An 18,981-nucleotide genomic window follows, 5' to 3' on the forward strand; every position below is an offset into this window, starting at 1 on the left:
AAGATGCCTAGCAAGTCTGTTTCTGCTTATAAACAAAGTTTGAAAAATATATAATTTAAATGGAAGGTACTTTATTTTCCCTCCAAACAAAACTAAATTCTAGCTTTGTCTCTGATCGAGTTCCTTAAAGTAACAGAGGGGCTGGGAAGTTGCATACTAATCATCCGCTGTAGATATTTACATGAGGACTGGGGGATGGATCTGTCCTCTGTTTGTATTTTAGAAATTTACCTTTTTTGTGGAGGCTAAGACAACACAATTCTTGAATTGTTACCAGACATTGCGACAATCTGTGTTTGAGTCATGTCTAACAATGGACTTCACATACTGCAAATTTGTAATTTAATGAGTTAAAATTCTTATACAAGTAGAGATGATACCTTGTTTTCTCCAAAGTATATTTGGAGAATCATTTCTTTAATGTTTATCACAGAAATTATATAATTAGGTATGTTGCGATTAAAGTAGCAGGTGGCAATTCTCCGCTTTTCTACTTTTTGTTTCTCTCCACAGTTAAATGTGCAAACATCTGTATGTAGATTCCAACCTACAAACATAGCCACTTCAACAGCATACTCTTAAGTAATAATTATAGACTTACATCTATAAATGAGGTCTGGACTTCAGACTTACATATGATACAAGTCACATATGTAAAAATATATATCATATATGTAAAATAAAAATCACATTTGGTACTACCACAGACTCAGAGTGAACATATAGCTTACTTTCTGGCAATTTGCATCTTCTGAATATCTCCATGAGTTCATCCACTTGAACAAAGGGACCCTGATTAAAAAAACAGAGTTTAGAAGATTAGAGTGCGTACTGTACTTCTGTCAAAACAGAATTGCTTCTAACTTTTTGAAGTTTTCACAATTAAAACATACCTGAAAACAAACAGGAGGGGGCAGGAGCTTCATTAGAACTACAGCTGCTGGTGGAACAGGAAATACACCACCGGGTACAGGATGTAATCCTGGGGCTGTGGAAAAACAACTGAATGAATCCAGTACATGACCGCTAGACTTGGATTATTTCAACAGCATTATTACAAGGTGCAAATAATCACTCCCCTGTCACTTCTGCCTCTACTGACAAGTCAGTGATCCGAGTTCTATGAGCAACGTCTATTACAGCTTCTTACCATTTACAAGACCCCAACTACATCTTCATATGATCTTAGTTTTAAGCAAAGCATCTATATATTTAGCAATTCAATGACACAACCTAAAACTTAAGTACATGTTGAGATCACTGATGATTACTAGGTGATGATGATAAGTCTCCTTGACTAGGTTTACTAAACACAGGGGAATTTCCCTGTAGGAGGAGCACAGGTAAATATTTTGCCTCTAGGAAAAATATAGCCACTTCGGACTGAACATCTGACTTACGTGCTAAGTGTCTTGGCTGAAATGGAATCATTTGTTGAGTGTCTGGTTTGGGATATTCAGGTTTTCGGTCTACTTCATCTTTGAGAACAGGCACAATGGAAGGTGCAACCACAGGGTCTGGAATTATAGCTGCCAGCTTGGCACGGGAGACATCCTGCAAAAGCCAATTAAAGAGCACTGAACTTGGCCATACCATATTGTTGTTTAAATTGTAGACCAAAATCTCTCTCCAGACTAGTGACTGATTCTGACTTTGTCATCATTGTATCAGTGATCCAGCTGTGAATGGAAACACTTATTCTTGGTACAGAATGGATCCTATTCACCATTTCTGAATTGCATTTTTTCTTTTTTTTTAAGGTTAAAAAGGCTTTGGTGAACAGGTGCAGACCACTAAGCATTCACAACTGTCATTTTTCCCTCATTTCATTCTCTAGATTGCTTTAGCTGGAAAAGAAATAAAACATAAGGAAATCAGCAGGCATGCAAAATACAGTCAAATGGCACATTGGCATGTTACAAGCAACAGAAACCAGCCCAAGGGCTCAATAATCTTAGATGAACCACCTAGAAGGCATTTGTATAAAGACATACCATCTTATATGTACAACTGTAACTTCAGAAATAACTTTTTCCTGATTATTTTCTAAGAAGAGTATTTAATGGCTCAGCATCGATTATGTTTCCAAGCCTCAGAGATTATTTTAAAACTATGTGAGGACCAACACTTCAGCTGTTTTGCTAACTTTGATGACTTTTTTCCTCCAGAAACTATTTTTCTATATAAGAGATAACTTGAAGCTTAGACACTATTTTTGAAAGACTTGAACTGAAGGTTCCCTTCTTTTCTTGTAAGTGTGAAACAAAAGAGTTCCTCCAACAGAGCTATTTTTGCATAAGTTGTCTGCCAGTCTATTTTACATCATGGTACAAAAAAGCCATCATTTTTTCTATCCTAATTGTTTTCCAAAGCTTTATGGTTTCTCACAAGACTAAAATAGCAGTTGAAGTATAGGTAGTCAAAAATAAAGATGGAAGACCACCAGATACCAGTTTCCTGGCCTAGAATGTGAATTAATTTCCAAAGAATAGCATTGAACAACTTTAACCATAATGAAGAATTAAAGAAAAGCAGGCAACCACTGAGCTCTGTAGTAATTTTCTCAGTCATTTGCAGTAATCACTACAATTGCAGTTTGTTTCTGATTCAGTTCTCAACGAAGTGAAGGAGCTTTGCCACCAACTAGAGTGGAAGGGCAGCCAGCAATATTTCATGCTCATGTCCCGATTCTAAAAGCTTTCAGAAGTATTTTGCTTTATGAATGAGCTCAGGACTAACTCCACAGTAGCGGCCTGAGTGCTAAGGGCACAAGCATACATCAAACCTTCTAGTGGGAAGGTGAGAGGAAATATGAATAAGTGAAGTTGCATCCGTTAGTCATATTCCCTTGCCCCTTTCTGCACCTGCCCCACAAAGCCTGACACGCTGCTGCCCAACAGGGGTGTCCCTGGGGAGCCCCAATTAGCTCAGCTTCTTTCCAGTCTTAATCTGAGAGGTAAGTTCACCCCTCGCAGCACCTCACTAGAGCTGCAGTGGAACTCGGCTGGCCTTACGCTGTCGCTCTGGTCTGGCCCAGCAGTGTTCCAGCTACAGATTATGGCTAGACATTAAAAAGAGTTAAGAAATAACAGCCTGATTTTGCTTTCACTGAAGTAGTGTCAAAAAGTAGTCAAAGCAAACCTTCTAGAGATAACAAGAACAGAAGACAACAAAAAGCCAACCTGGCCTCTCTTACCTACTTTTCTATCAAAGAAAAAAAAATCTAAGGCAAGTGCTAAATAAAGAATTGCACAAACTTGCTAGGACTGAAAGAATAATAGTAAAATTATCTGCTTACCTTATAACCAAGAGCCTTAAGTTCACTTGCAGAACAAGGGTACAAATCCATGAACTTATACCTGTCTACCAGCAGAGCTGTTTCTTTACCCTCATATTCTTCCTTGAACGCTGTAAATCTCCGTTTTTCAACTTTCAGTATGCTAGCTAGATCACCAATGTTACTTTCGAAAGCTAAAAACCGAGCCCAGATTTCTCTGCAAGAGAACAGAAACATAAGATGGGTGTTAAAGGAAAAAGCATTACTGATCATATCCCAATCACAAAAACATATAACATGAGAGATTCTAATGAGGTAATCTGGGAAGACATTACCATTTCTATTATTTATTTTAGATGCACATATTACCCTCCCAGTGCCTTAGGTATCTCTGTAAAATCTCTCCATCTAGTAGATAATAAAGGACTTTAAAGTTTATATCTGCAGTAGACCTTGTTATAGAAAGGGTTACTGGAGTGTATGACTTCAGTAGCACTTGAGTTAAGTTCTTAGCATCAGTGTATGAGGCGTGAATGGTCTTTACTTATCCTGCTACACGGAATTTTGGAATTTCATTCTGACCCTGATGCCTGAAGGAATTTTCAATACAGACTGTGATTTAATTCACTTGTACAGACTAGCACATGCTAGCCAACAAGAGCAACACCCTAATACATAATAGGCAGTAATTGAGAATTTTACATAGCCTAAAATGTATACAACTATAAGACAGTAAATTATTAATTATTTCTTTATGGAAAAAATCTGATATAGTTTAGGCAACATCTGACCATATTTCTGGACTTGCTTCAACTTTCATTTTAGCTTTGGAGCTCACTTTTGAGGAAGATTCTGCATCTAAACTATTTTGATTTTTCTCTTTTAAAATGGGCTAAGTATTTCTCAAAAAAAAAAAAAAGTGCAGGATGAAGGTGTACAGCAACACAACATTAAGCTTCTCTGTTTTGATGCTTATGTCAACCAGAGAAACAAAGGTTAATAGCTTCTTACTTGGAGCGCAATCATGACTTGGCAATCATTTTAGAGAAATAAATTTTAAAAGAAGTAATGAAAATGTGCCACTGAGTGGTTAATTTCAAGTGTTTTCTTTCACTACTTTATTTCTGGTAGTCTGGAAGTTTTCCAGCATTCTCCTCCTTAAATTCCTGACTCATCTTCTCTAATGCAACACTCCTGAGAAACGTCCTCGACTCCCTCTCCCCAGCTGCCTGAAGCAGGTAGCAAGTGATATACAGCATTAGCTACACCCGCTGCTGTGCAGCAGGATTTTGCACGCTATACTCAACTAATAAATGAATTTCACTGCACATAGGACAGGAATTTTCACAACTCTGTCATATTTTAGACTGTATTAAGAGGGGAAGGAACACCTGCAGCTAGCTTTGCCCTACTGTTCATTTTTTCTGACTTGCTCGTAATGTTTGTTTCTGAAAGGATTTATGTATTATTTTTAGTGTAGTGAAACTGCTTTTGCAGACATACCCAGATTTCTCAGGTGGGAGGCTCCCTGAAGTTAAAACACGTTCAAACAAAACTCTTGTATTATTGTCCTCTTAAAAACAGAAAGAAAAAAGAAAAATCACACTGAGTAAAGTATATTAAAGACAATTTAAAATCATTTCCATTCAAAGAGATGTGTACACTGAATTAAATAAGAGGGCTGACATTCTGACATCTGGATGTGAATTTCAATAAATAGGGAAAATTCAGAACACCTATATGAAGTTTTACCAAAGGAAAGTAAATTCTACTTTTATTATTTGAAAGTCTCTTGTGGACAGCAACAAGTCAATTCTAGTACAGATTCTACTACGACAGCATAGCTATTGCTTGATCTCTTGTAATTTTTTATCAGGCTTTTCAATTACTTCTCTTTTAAATTAGAGCAACATTAATGTACTTCTCAGATGTATATTCCTCAAACCCTCACAAAACTATCAGAAATGCTTTCCAATTAGCAGTTAAGCCTTTGCCTTTGTACTCTTCCAACTGAGGGAAACGAACAGTTGTTTTCTTCTAAAAACTGCTAGCTTCTACCCTGTCTCTCTTGCTAAATATTCTACTGTACCTTGGGTTTACAGAAGTCTAGAAGTTTAACAGTTAATTTTTTAGTTTCTAAGTCTGCTGGGTTGTTTCTGTCAGGAAAAGGACCAGAAGGATGAGACAACAGTACCCAAACTTCAGTGCTACATGAAGCATTTATGTTCTGCTCAATGTTCATGTGTTTAAAATGCGTGTTTTTGTAATAACTGTAATTACATATCTGTAGGCCGTGAGCAAGATGTTCAGATTTGGGTCCAGACCCATTCAGCTTGCTGCTGCTTGGCTGCCTCTACTTAAGCGCAGGAGCAGGCAGTGCTAACAGCTGCTATTACCGATCTCAGGGTCTGGTAGGTGCCCGCTGGAGCAGAGTGTACTATGCCTCGGGTCAGTTACTGCACGGATGCTTCTTCCAGCAGGGCTCGTGCAGGAGCCTTTCACTTCTACTTTCTACCTCCTGCTCGTAAGCAGCAGAGGCTAAGTTTGGTGCTGAGGAAAACAGAAACCGTTTTTCAGAGATGCTCGCTTACACGGAACAAGGCAGAGCAGTACTCACACTGGAGGGTTTTAAAATAATTTTTCCTATGGTGACCTATGAAAAAGCATTGCAGATATTCAGGTAGACCTAACATAATTTGTCTCAAAATTAAATATATTTTGGCTGGAAAAATCTTCCTGCTTTCAGCTCACAGAAGAGAAGAGCTCTACGTCTATTCAAACTTCCAGAGTCTGAAACGAAGGACGCTGCAGGCCGACAGGAGAGATTCACTGATGCCTACAAAACTCACTGAAAAGTTCAGAAGTGTCAGAAGTACAGCTACCTGCAGCCACCACTCCCGTCAGCCAGAGAGAGGCCTGCTACTCAAGGGCTGAATACTTCAACAAATACCTTAAGAAATCTGTAAACCTAGCAGGTCCTTGACAGACACGACTGGGCTGAGGGAGAGCCCAGCATGAACCCCTTTCCTTACTCGTCGCTAATTCAGAAACACACACCAGGACAGCTCCGGTTTCTGCTAACACCGCAACAGACTCCCACGCCGGCAACCCCGCGCGGCCACCGGCCACTGCACCGGGCTCCCCAGCCCTCCGCCTGACGCACAGGGATCCTCCGTGCCCTGAGCCTGCCCCGCTCCGGGCTTTGGAAACTGGCTCCCCCGCAACTCCCCAGCGGGGCGGTCATCTCGAGCTAGCTCACACCACTGCTTTCAAATCTTGCTCATCTCACCTATCTGGGGAGAATGAGTTAAAATTACTGCTAGCGGAAGCCAATGAAATGTCTTCCAGTATGGAAGAAGCAACCCACCACCTCTCTCGTGCTAGCTTCGACCTCCCACAAATCTTTTTGTGCAGAACTTGGTATTTCTCAGTATATTTCCCACTGTTTACAGCAGATACAGTCAAACTGCTGCAGAGCAATTTGGAAAGTTCACTCTATTCTATTTATTAGAGTTAAGATCTCATGTCAATCAATACACGTCTGGAACTTCAGCGTGGACATAACGGCAGGATTTTTTGGAACTGATTACCAAGCTTTATGAGGAGGTTTCACTGCCCTTCAAGAAAGGATTAAAACTGGAATACAAAGAACTTCGCCCGGAGCCAGACTCGCAGAGAAGGCAAATGCATGTTTCCGTACTACCTCTCAAAGTTCAAAACTTACCATTAAGGTGAGACAGGTAGTCGATATATGCCAGTACATATTCTGGAATGTCCCCGTATTTTTTCAGTCCTAGCTCAAAAATCTTAAAGGCCACAGACTTATCCTGCAAACATTAAAAGAAAAAAAAGTTATTGGCTTCAGTGAGCTATGCACCCTGCTGACAGTTCCTTAGTATCAAACTGAGCATCTATAATTACCTTACTACAATAATACTCCATTAAAGCTGCTGTAACATAGACATGATGGCGGGTCCGGGCATCCTCTCTTGCTTTCTTAAATATCATTCTTCCAGATTTTATGCCTTCTGCTCGCCTTGCAAATTTCATGTATTGGATATAAACCTAAGGTGTATATTAATGTTTATATAGTATCACTGCTAACAAAGAGTGCTAAGATGTAGTAAAGTCTTCGGCTGTATCTAAAATCATGCTTACGCACAAAACACAGTTAACAATTCATAATACAAACCAACAAAGTTGTGTTGTGCCTCTATGTTGTCACGCTATAAATACTAAGACAAAGCTTTTTATATACTTCTTTTAAAAGCAGAAAACACCTGAGACTGAGTCCCTAAAATGACGATAATGTGCAATTGCTTTGAGGTAGGGGAGGTAAGTAGGTGAACGTAATATAGGTGAATATAATTTATGTAAGCCAGTATCTTCAGAGAACTAGAGGTCACTTGCTTATTCTAAAAACGTCAACTTTCCAATGAAGTTAAAGGCATCCATAAGACTAAGAAAAATGCAAAAAGCCTACTTCAACATTTTCATGTGTATTATAGGATCCAAGATACCAATCAGCCTGGCTTTAAATGTTTATATCTGATCAAGAAAATAATGAAGGTGCTGTTTAATTCAGTGGCCAGATCGTGATTTGTATTTCTTGGGGATTTAATTTTCCTCCACTCTGAATTAGACCACAAACAACAGTGCTCCTTAAAGAGGAGTAAATGGTATGTGTTTTTTCATAAAATACGTATTTGGAAAACATTATGATCTATATATAATGAATACAGCATGTCAATAAATAGGTATCTTTCTTCTGACACTGACTTGTCATTTAATTGTAGACCTCAGACCCTTTTGCTTCACCTGATTTGTGATGTTTATTTACAAACTAAGTAACTTTTCAAGGGCAGGTTACATTCTCTACCACTTATTCAGCAGCTGCACAGCTGGCACTACAAACAATGTTATTTACTTATAACTTAAATATATATACAGCAATACACTTTGATATTTATATGGTGCATTTCAAATTTCTTTGCAGGCTACCTGCACACAGAAATCAATACAATATATTTCTCTGTAGGGAAGACAGTGGGAGAAAGCAATGTGCTTTTCATAAGTTAAGGTGAGGGGAAGTGAAATTTTAGTTGAGCCAACAAAAACATACACCAATGCTTACGAGCTGCTTCATGAAATCTTTAGTATCTTCATTTAATATCTTCATGGTTTAAGAGATTCTCCAAAAGACACACTGGGGAAAAGTGCACATGACTTAATGTATCTAAGTGGATTAAAGGCTATAATCATCAACCTCACTGCAATTTTCATCTAATTCCATCACCTTAGTACTCTGCCTGCTAAATCATCCTTGTGACTCATTGAACACATGTAAATACTCCCCCATTCTTTAAGTGTACTCAGCTCATGATCTATGCAAATGTGGAAAAACTCAATACTGTGGATCATCTTACCAGAGTGGGATCAATATCTTCTATAGCCAAGAGTCTGTTATATATGCTGTGTACTTTCTCATACTTCATTCGACTCTAAGTAAATACAAAGGAAACAGACTGCTTTGTAATACAAAAGAATTATAGAACTTTTATATTAATGATTTAAAATTTAATATTGCTCTTACAAATCACTTTTGAGAATGCAAAAAACAATTTGCAGAAAAATCCTAAAAAAAATTTGTTTACTTTTTTCCTCAGCTGGATGCTATACATTGTCAATCAGTGGTTTATTTACTCAGATGCAGGTTTTTTTTGTCTTGTCCAGTCATTTCTTTACTTTCTGCATTCCATTCTTAATAGTGCTTACGTACAGGCTTTTCAAGATTCTGAATTCTTTTTTTAATTCTGTAACACAGCAGCAGTACTTCCATTTAGGTGCTGGGCTAAGATGACTGCTCCCCTTACCTCCAACTAAAAGCAACTTGCAGACCTGCTAGGAAAACCACCTTCTTCACTCCAAAACTTAGGCATTTCCAATAATCCGCTCCGCTCATTGCCAGCTGCAGCCCTTCTATTGTAAGCACTGTGCAACTTCAAAGAAGTTGAACAGCCAGTATGCTATGGATACAAGAGGATGCACTGAAAGCCAAGAGATGTTTCTTCTTTCAGGCCTGAAGATTTGTTTCCTGTTGTCCTCAGGATCTTACTGCAAACTCTTCCATGTTGTAAGTGGAAAAACACTACCTGAGGGGAGTTTACCTACTTAGGACTCCAGAGTTCTCATCTGATCAATGAGAAAGGATCTGCATTCTTGATAGGTCATGCACAAAAACAACCATCGCTGGGGCATTACTCATTCTTGAGACTATGTAATAAGGTGGTAACCAGATAGGATAAACAAATTTCTCAAGAAAATGACTGTATAGGGTCCCTCCCATTTTCCATCAGAGCCATGAGAATACAAATACTAAACCACCAAGAATTAGATAGGAAAGGTGTTCTTTATCTCCATTTTAAAAGTGAAGAAGTCAATGCCTCATTAATTGTAAATCTATGAGTCTTCAACTTCAGTCATTCGAAAAATAAAGTCAATAATTAAATGGAAAGACTGAATAGATTTTCAAAAATGTTGTAACTAACACTATGGGCTTTTCCTCCCCCATTTTGTTAGCTCAGCCTAAGAAACACCAAACAAAGTTAAGGCTAGAAGAATCAGTAAGTTAATTCTGTAGATGTTCTGTATAGGCAGTATATTTCAAACAAATGACATTTTCGAAGAGAAAACTTATTTTTTTCTGGTTATAACTTCAGTACAAGACTATTTTTGCTCACCTCTTCATAATCCGCATATGCAAAATAAAGCAGCATATTCTTCTTTAATAAAGTGCTGATCGCTCTTTCATAAATATTAGCAGCCTCGTCACTGAAAAGTTTAGCATTGTTCATGTCCTGTTATAAAATAAACATGATAATATTATCATTTAACAGCTGTGCCAATGAAGGCCAAACTATGGAATATCTTCCATCCTTGAAAAGTCTCAGTGAACTTCAATGAAATGCTCCAAAAGAGACACTCATCTCCTCAGCCTCTGAAGAATCATGAAGACATCACCAAAAAAAAAAATTGAAAACTGGCAGAGACTAAAACATTTTTTTGTAATTCTTACCTCACATGCAAAGATTTCTATTTCTCAATAAATAGCATAAATAGCTATTAGCATAAAATCTAAAATTCTGAATATGACAATTTAAGATGCTAAAGATCTTTTTTCCTCCTTGGTTCTTAAGTATTTCAGGAAAAAATTATGACAGCATACTGCATCAAAGTAATGAAATAAGAAAGAAAAAAAAAGTTTTATTGCAATCTTCTTACCCCCTTTTCAGCTAGCAGCTTACTGGATTGCTCAAGATACTGTGCAGCTTCATACCAGATATCTGGGTGATGTCCCAGAACCAAAAGGCATTGCTCATATGCGAACATAACTAGAGAGAAAAAAGAAATATTCCTTGTATATTATTGGAGAAATAGTACCATCTCGCACAATGGAAGAATGAAACACAGAAAACAGCAAATAATTTAGATTCTATTAACACTAATGGGCTCCAAAGAGAAGAATCACGTCTTGCAGTTCTTTCAATCTTCAAGAACTCTATGAATCATAAACAGCAGCTAAATCCTGTCTCCTCCATACAGGATGTGAGCATCAGCCATTAAAAAAAACAGATGCAGCTGACTATTTGCAAGAGAACAAGCTGCAATCCCCCATTTCCTGATCTCCAGTGAGACACAATTGTAGCACAGTACCCCAAAAATCAACATATTAGGTGCAGCTTAGCTTAAACAAAAACTAGCCAGTAGTTTAAAAATGAAATCCACAAAACTCAAGAAAGATAAGAAAAGAAAAAGTTGATCAACTTCTGCTATCGCTGACAGCACCAGAACACATTATTACTTCAACTGGAGGTATTAATGGAGCTAAGAAATACAATACATTAAGTTACCTCTTTTTGTTATGAGAGTTTGATCTTCTGTACGGAGTGGATTGCTCTTTTCCCACTGGATATACTTCTTCCACATGTCCACCTGCTGAGCCTCCTGAGGGGTATTTTGTGGGGGGACAGAGGGAGCATTGCGATCCAGACCTTTCATAACTGTCTCATATTCCTGAAACAGAAAAAGCCACATTTTGAACAGCAGATTTAAACACAAAAAACATTTATTTGACATCATGCGCCATTACGCTTTATAAAATTGATGGAGATGTTTTAGCATACCAACCTTACTAGTTTAATAAACACTTCTATATGAAAATAAGAACTAAATTTAATGCTAGTTTGTAGAATTAAATAGCACAAAGAAAAGTCAGAAGAAGTTTATACCTTTGCAACACGTCGTGCATTCATATAGTCTCTACTCCTGTCTTCAATCATCTTCTTAGCTAAGTGAATATTGATTCCCTGGAGAAGGGTAAGAAAAAGAATCAGGGATACGCAATTTCACTTTGGAACTACTAAATCTTACTTCATACAGAAAGGGGCTTGAAAGGGAATGCAAAAGTGAGCCAAAAGGCCAATATTATTTAAAAGTACCAGTCTCAGGAGGTTCTGGATTTCTCATATTAAATATATCACAAATGAGCAGGAACTTATTTATGATGGAATAAACTCGCTACTAAAAATCAGCTGATCTGAGGTATCTCAAAGTATTTTAATCTTATAAATTGCAACTTACAAACCATAATGAACTTTACATGGATCTGATGGAGGAGAAAGCAGTGCCAAGACTGTATTTATGAATTCATATTTTTCTCTTTAAAGGTCAATGCCCTGCCAGAGAGGCAGAGTTCCCTACCTTACTGCTGCTTGCTGTTTACCAGGTGAAGCCTAAGGCTGTATATGAGCCAATTTAGCCTTCTCGGACAAGTAAGAACAGAGATTAAAGCCAAAGCCCAAAACTCTGCCTTCGTCTTTTCTCTCTCTTCACTCCTGAAGTCAGTGACAGCTTTTAAAAGTGATTGTAGTCAACTTAAGCCCTGCCACAAATGTACCTTTGTCAACTCTGATACTTGAAGATACTCCAAGCAGCAATACCTGTCTAGGATCATGTTCATGCTCAGCTACTCAGCTGCACAAGAGCAGAAGGGATTTGGGGCAGCCAGGCCCCCCACTGCAATTCAGAAGTTGCAATCTGGAACATGGGCCAGGTCACGGGATCGCAGTCACTAGCAAAATCTGCAAAACCTCCTCTTACGGCAGGGAAAGAAACCTTTTGTTCTTGTGCACGCCTGCGTCGGGGTGGGTTTTGCTCTAAGTGGCTTGCTGGGAATTTGAGGAATGTGAGCATAATTATGATTCCTATTCCAAACATGCATCTGATCGAGATACCGGTTCATTATAGAAACAAGAGAAACTGCCTGGGCTCTCAGAGGTTTATCTGAGACAGCTGTCTGGGCCACTTGCAACATAAAAACAGTGACATCCCATTTAACTGAGGGCTAGGCTGAGCACATAGCGCTGTTTTCGCAGGATGCTTTCCCAGCCTCCAGTGACTTGCTGCCGTGAGGCTTTGAGAGTCAGATTTTTTTTTTTTAATCTCACTAGGTGTTTTGCCGTTTTTGACCATTTCTTCAATTAAAGATGCTTATTGGTGCCTGATAGGCCAATATTACCACCCATTAGCTCCTGAGCTAAACAGAAGCTTGAGAGCATTTTCACTGCAGCAAATAATCAATAACCTTTTGTACAAAGAGCTGTGCTTGATCTACATTTTGTTGGGCTATTCATGTGAAGAATCATTTTCCCTTCAAAGGAGCCTTTTTGGTGAATAGCATTTCCTTATTTTGTGCCAGGATTTCCAAATACGTAAACAGCAGCCCCTTCCCTTGGGGCTAGTGTAACCAGAACATTAAGCGCAGAAACTTGGGTCTGGACACAGCACCAGCCCCTGTCTTCCAGCTGAGACAGCTGCGGTATGCAACCGATGTCAACCAGAACTGCCTCAGCTCGGGAAAGACGCAGAACGAACGGAGCCTGGCTTTCAGCTCTCGTTTTGACAGTCCCCCTAAGTACGAACAAAATTGGTAGGAACAAGCAGAGAGCGCTTTCGTTTCACTGCGTGGGAAGGGAAGAGGAAGGGGAAGTTTACTGGGAACTTTCTGGCAGAGACACTGGGGGCTTTCCTCCGGATGAGGAGGCATGTCGCCGGGTATCTCCCCTGGTGGCAAGCAGGCTGTCTGAGGTATCCCTGAGCACTGACCTGGCGACGAGCTCTTACAGCGAACACTTACGGCTGCCGATGCCCGGGAGCACTGCCGCTGGCTAAGCAAGCGGCTCTGTTACATCCGATGGCGCCAATCCCACCCCTTGAACAACTCAGAGCAGGGAAAGAGAAAAGGTCCCTCGTTCCTCTCCCACGCAGGCCCTCGGCGGCCCATCGCGCACTAGCAACACCGCGGGAGGAGGGAGAACGCCGCGCAGCCCAGAGCACGGGCGCGGAGCACCAAGGCATCGAGCCCGTCCTACGTCTCCCCTCCGGTGGCTGGGGCACGTCAACAAGCCACTACCAGACGCGTTTACGAACGCGCCGGGAAGGTGCAGCCACCAGTCAGACTGCGAGGTCAACGAGGCGACACTGGGCTCGCTGAAGACCTCGTGGCAGCAGACTCACCTGAACTGATGCTGTTGTGGCTTCGGGTGAAGGTTGGTTAGTAGCATTTTATATGTGCTTGTGGACATATAACTTAATATTGTGAAGGAAGTCTAAACCACCACAGTTAAGTGTCATTTTTCCTGTTCAACTGTAACTGAAACGTGGGAAATGCCTCCTTTGGAAAGCAAGCCTTCACTGTCAGCTGCCAGCTCTAGCTCCACTAGCATCTGACAATGCTAACAGTGACTTCTAATTTCTAATTCACTATCCACCCCACTGCACTAACTGGGAAACAGGCCAATTTAAAATATATCCTACAGAAAGTGTTTAAAATATTTATCACTCATCACACCTCTGTAGTCCTAATACAAGTCTTAGTGCACACTGCACACACAAAACGTGTCTATACTGCCAGTCATTTCCTTATACATAATTATTTAGTCTTTATTTAGGACACAATTTGGGTACCACACTTGATTAGATCATTTTTTGCATTTCTTGGGAAAAAAAAGTCACAAATAAGTTTCATGTTCTTGATTACCTCTTCATATTTGTTATAATCTCTCCAGAGTTGCTCTATGTTAATCATTGGATTCACACAACCACGCTGGTAAACCCTACGGACGGCTGTTATCCTCTGGTTTTCTGCATAAGATCCTACAGCTTCTCTAAACAGTGGGGAGAGAGATTAGTGTCAGCTACTACACATCATAACCTGTATGAACATTAATATTACCTTAATTAAGCTTAAAAAAATTTTTAAGATACTTACACGCCCTTCAAAAAATTGATGTAATCCACCCAGATCTATGCAAGAAAAAATTAAATTTCATATAATGAAATCAGTATTTAGCTGTACTTTTTAGAATCCAAGTTAGAAATAAAAGGTGTTTCCGGGGGGGGGGGGGGGGGGGGGGGGGGGGAACAAAAATCCCATACCTGGTATGACATGATTTCCATGCCAATTTTATCCAGAGCAAAATCATATGCCTGAGCCATTTTTTCTCTGAGGAAAAAACAAACGACAAAGACCATAGAGCAAGTCTTCAGTATTTAAAAAAATTCTTTATTTAAGAATATTCTTTTTAGCAGCAAATTATAACCAAATATTGAAGTATAAAGACATAATCTAACAACAGAAAATAAAAATTGTAACTGGGATTTTATTTGTGGCAATATAACACGCTAATGGTTCCTGAAACCCCCTCTCCCTAAGCATGTGAAAATCCACGTATACTACATGTGTGATAGGTTGAAAAGTCTCATATGTGTCACATGATTGATTCCCCACCTTCTAAATTTAAGGTAATTTTTCCAAACTGAAAATGTTCATAAAATTTTTTTTCTTTGCTCTTACTCTTTCCTTCTCTTTTTTCCTAGCTTCCCTTCCTCAAACATTTTTCAGTGCCTCACTTCTCCTTTGTCTGTATTAACAGAAAAAATAAAAGAAAGTTCAATGGGACAAAAAGATACGGGGGGATGGGACAGGACACTTATTTTAAAATTACTTTTTTTTTAATTATAAAAATTTGGTGTTCCTTCATTAATCCATCAACCAATAACCTTTTGAGAATTATAGTATGAAGAAATTATGGTAGACTGGGAAAGAAACAATTCACAAATGCTAAAAAGGTATCATTGCTGTTGAAACTTCAGGCATGAAAGAAAGCATTAAACTCAGTTCACAAGATTAAAAACAAGCAAAATGTGACCAAATGAAAAGGAATTAATATCGGCAAACCTTTCAACACCCTGAAATTTTATGCTCTAGGATCCTTCCCAAACTTTAATTACTCAACTGCCCTCTTCAAATACATTGTCTCAATCGGAATCAACCTTGAACTCAGCAGAAAAATATTGCTGAGACTCTGAACAGGCACTAAGCGAGAATTCAGCACGTGATGCTGGACAAGTCCTCAGTAAGCAGTGAGACCAACCTTACAGGCTGGCTCAACCACCAAAATCCTTCATGGGAAAGAGCACGGATACTCAGCCAGTCCCCTGTCCCACATCTTTATAATGGATCCCAAGTAGAGAAGCAATTTTATCTAGCAAGCTCAATTAAAGAAGCTGCTATAAAAGCAGCACTGAGGTATTTCAAAGAAAACACTCACAAAAATGCAGAAGATATATATAAAATGCCCCCAGCACAAGTATGTTCTGCTACAAGACTCCCAGACAGGTTTGCCAGAGAATGTCCCCCCCACACACACACAACCCAGTTTAAAATAGTAAAAAAAAAAAAAAAAAAAAAAAGCACCCCAACACCAAACAGGGAGCAATTTACCATAAAACCAGAAAAATTGCAGAGCAACCATTTTAACTTACTTGTAACTAGGTAGCTTCCCCTTGGTTTCTCGTACATAGGATAGGTAACATTTCCATAAATCAATGTGTAAAACCTTCATAAGGCATCGCTGAAATAACTGTTTAATATATTAAGAAGATGTGATCAGGATTCCAAATACAGAAATTAGGCTTCTACTTCTAATGTTATACAGTACGAATTAAAATCATCTTTATGATTGAAATTTAAGAAAGAATAAATAAAATTACTCATCCTTTTAACAAAAGCATCTTCATGCTATGCAAGCAAACTGAAGAGAATCAAGCAGAGAAATTCCTCTGCTCACATCACTGGTTACAGTATGGTGACAACAAAACCTGTGTAGTGATACTTCTCTGCATTTTTGAGTAGACCGTTCAATAAAAGCTATAGCTTATTCCAATCTGATTTAGTTGAACCACAAGATACTACTTCTTGCTATAGATATATATTATTGATTGAACTCACCTTTTCCACTTTGTCATAATTTTTTGCTTTAATCTATAGGGAAGCAGAAAAGAACAAACGACTTAGGAAACTATTTCAGAATAGTAGGAATATATTTCTCATATAGTAACAAAGCATTCTAGTTTGCACTTTGGCTGCCTAAACTAATTACACTTTAACATCACATAACGTTACAAAAATATAACTAAGCATATGAAATCTATGTATTATCTTTAGCTTTTCAGAATTTGCATACCTTAAAATTTTTAATTTTCCAATAGAATTTAGACATCAGTAGGTAACATTGTTTTCCTACACATATGGTTTGGACACTTAGCCTCTTACTTTAAGGAATTTTATTGCCTTAAGTGCATGTATTGATTTAAGTACTAAAGATCAGGATTTAGTAAATCCAGGGTGAAACACCATATTGACAAAATGGTGTTTAACAGGTTAATTTGAACGATTATTTGCGAATTTCTGAAAGTAAACTTTGATATAATTTGCCGACACTGAAAATGGGAATAAAGCACAGAGAATCTGTTTTCCAACATGTGCCTGAGCCCCGGCGCTGCTCTCCACAGGACAGCGGGCCACCCCCAACCACCCTCGCATCTCAGCACTCGCTCCCATTCAGCCAGCACGTGAAACCAGAGGGAAAAGGGGAAACCTGAGCCTCTTAGGAAACAAGCTGCCTTTCACACAGCACAGGGAAGAGCATGGGATGAATTCAGAGGGTTCGACACACAGCTCTTCGTGTATATAGTCACTCAAGCTATGTTAATGTACTAGGCCATCTGTTGCAAAACACCCCAAAGCAGCAAGGAAAATCTAAAAAAATCATCTAGAAAATGCTCATCTCCTTTGAAATAATGATCCTTTAGTGAAATAAACATCGCTTGTGCTGGCTGTGCTGCATTTTATTTGTAAACATCAAAAATTCCCTTTTAAATCTCATTGCTCCTTGCTTATTAAGGGGATTCAGTTTTCACTTTGGTGTGAAACCACCACAGGAAAAGCTCCAAAAGCCTTTCAATAATCCTAAATATCATGAAGCAAACAGCACCCTCTACCACAAAATACTGATTTCATCATACAATACATCATTTTCATTTTAAAGCATTAGAGAATTTATAACAGAAACTTTAGGAAGCACACTCTTCCTTCAGCAGGAGGCCTAAGATAAATATTTGTTGTATGGCACAGTGCGCTTATTCCCATGTTATCCTGCCTTAGTTTCTGCACTAGTGTTGCATGTTCCTGCAAACACCCTAGTGCCAAAGATGCCCAAGATGGAGTAGTCCACCTCCCCACACTCCTGAACACAGGGAATGCAATTCAAGTATAGCAAGATTAATTAAAAATGAGAGAATTCAAAAAAGCTTTGCAGAAAAAAAATTAATGGAATAGATTTTTTTGCATCACATAAGCTTTGCCTTATGTTTGAAACACTTCCAAATTAGAACCTGCACAATTTTAAAAGACTCCACAAAATCCGCTTTTCAGAAAGTTAAGCCTAAGTATGTCACACTTTGCACACAAGATTTTCACACAGTCTGTGCCCTGTAATGCATCCTATTTGCATTGCTATGTTAGAAGATAGTGAACTGCAGAACACACTGATTCACAACACTGCTCTGAGAAGCAGCGTGTTAATATTTAACTAAAATAAATTAGGATGGCATGCCTGTGCTACAGAGAACACCTGCAATCTCTGCGATAAGATGCACTGACCTAACATACTTACAGCAGGGGTACATATCTTATTTCCACTCTTTCACATCTTTCATGATATGAGCATACTTTAATTTTTAAAGAGCATTTATCATAATGTTATGGTTGCTTGGACAGAAGTCTTTCAGGGACACACAGACTCTGATCAAGTCCTATTTTCAGCTGAAGGAGAATATTTCGTGTATTTTAAAATTCTCCTCCATTGTAAAGTCTGAGAAGGACATCTACCATTTTTACCTCATCCTTTTTTGACAGTAAGAGCAGCATTTCAAATTGCTCAGCATCTCCCAGAACGGATGAAAAGGACACTGCTTTCACTAAAAAGCAAACGCTCTCAGCCCATGGGCCCCACTCCATCCCCCAAAAGATCCCTTTACCCCACAGGAAAGGACCAATAAACTGTTTCACATGTCTAGTACAAAGCAGAGCTGTCTGCATTTTGTTTGTCTATACCTACTCATGTAAAATCTTCAATAAGATCAGCAGAAACACTTTTTTTTGGTTTCATTTTGCCCTTTATTTTTTTTTTAATAAGCAAGCAGGTGATTTAGCTTCATTCAGTCCCCTAGAGATAGCATAAATCCTTTTTTTTTTGTGTGAAAATTAAGAAAAATTAACACATGGTTTTGCTACTGATGTA

The 18,981-nt window shown here is 38.7% G+C and overlaps 1 protein-coding gene across 2 annotated transcripts in view; it reads right to left on the reverse strand.

Annotated features, from left to right (window-relative positions):
- CSTF3 (cleavage stimulation factor subunit 3) overlaps positions 1 to 18,981 on the reverse strand; it is a 54,200-nt gene that overhangs the window by 1,112 nt on the left and 34,107 nt on the right. Inside the window, exons 4-20 of one of the 2 annotated variants that reach the window (XM_062576905.1) lie at positions 16,629 to 16,661; positions 16,163 to 16,260; positions 14,774 to 14,840; positions 14,607 to 14,641; positions 14,376 to 14,502; positions 11,566 to 11,643; positions 11,188 to 11,350; positions 10,559 to 10,668; positions 10,018 to 10,134; positions 8,704 to 8,778; positions 7,199 to 7,342; positions 7,002 to 7,104; positions 4,781 to 4,850; positions 3,299 to 3,494; positions 1,401 to 1,554; positions 894 to 988; positions 732 to 792 (exon numbers count right to left, since the gene is read on the reverse strand). In XM_062576905.1, the coding sequence (XP_062432889.1) occupies positions 732 to 792; positions 894 to 988; positions 1,401 to 1,554; positions 3,299 to 3,494; positions 4,781 to 4,850; positions 7,002 to 7,104; positions 7,199 to 7,342; positions 8,704 to 8,778; positions 10,018 to 10,134; positions 10,559 to 10,668; positions 11,188 to 11,350; positions 11,566 to 11,643; positions 14,376 to 14,502; positions 14,607 to 14,641; positions 14,774 to 14,840; positions 16,163 to 16,260; positions 16,629 to 16,661 (1,726 nt within the window). The remainder of the gene's footprint in view (positions 1 to 731; positions 793 to 893; positions 989 to 1,400; positions 1,555 to 3,298; positions 3,495 to 4,780; positions 4,851 to 7,001; positions 7,105 to 7,198; positions 7,343 to 8,703; positions 8,779 to 10,017; positions 10,135 to 10,558; positions 10,669 to 11,187; positions 11,351 to 11,565; positions 11,644 to 14,375; positions 14,503 to 14,606; positions 14,642 to 14,773; positions 14,841 to 16,162; positions 16,261 to 16,628; positions 16,662 to 18,981) is intronic. The other variant, XM_062576906.1, reaches the window with a different exon arrangement.

Source organism: Rhea pennata, chromosome 5 (assembly GCF_028389875.1).
Source record: "Rhea pennata isolate bPtePen1 chromosome 5, bPtePen1.pri, whole genome shotgun sequence".
Taxonomy (NCBI): domain Eukaryota; kingdom Metazoa; phylum Chordata; class Aves; order Rheiformes; family Rheidae; genus Rhea; species Rhea pennata.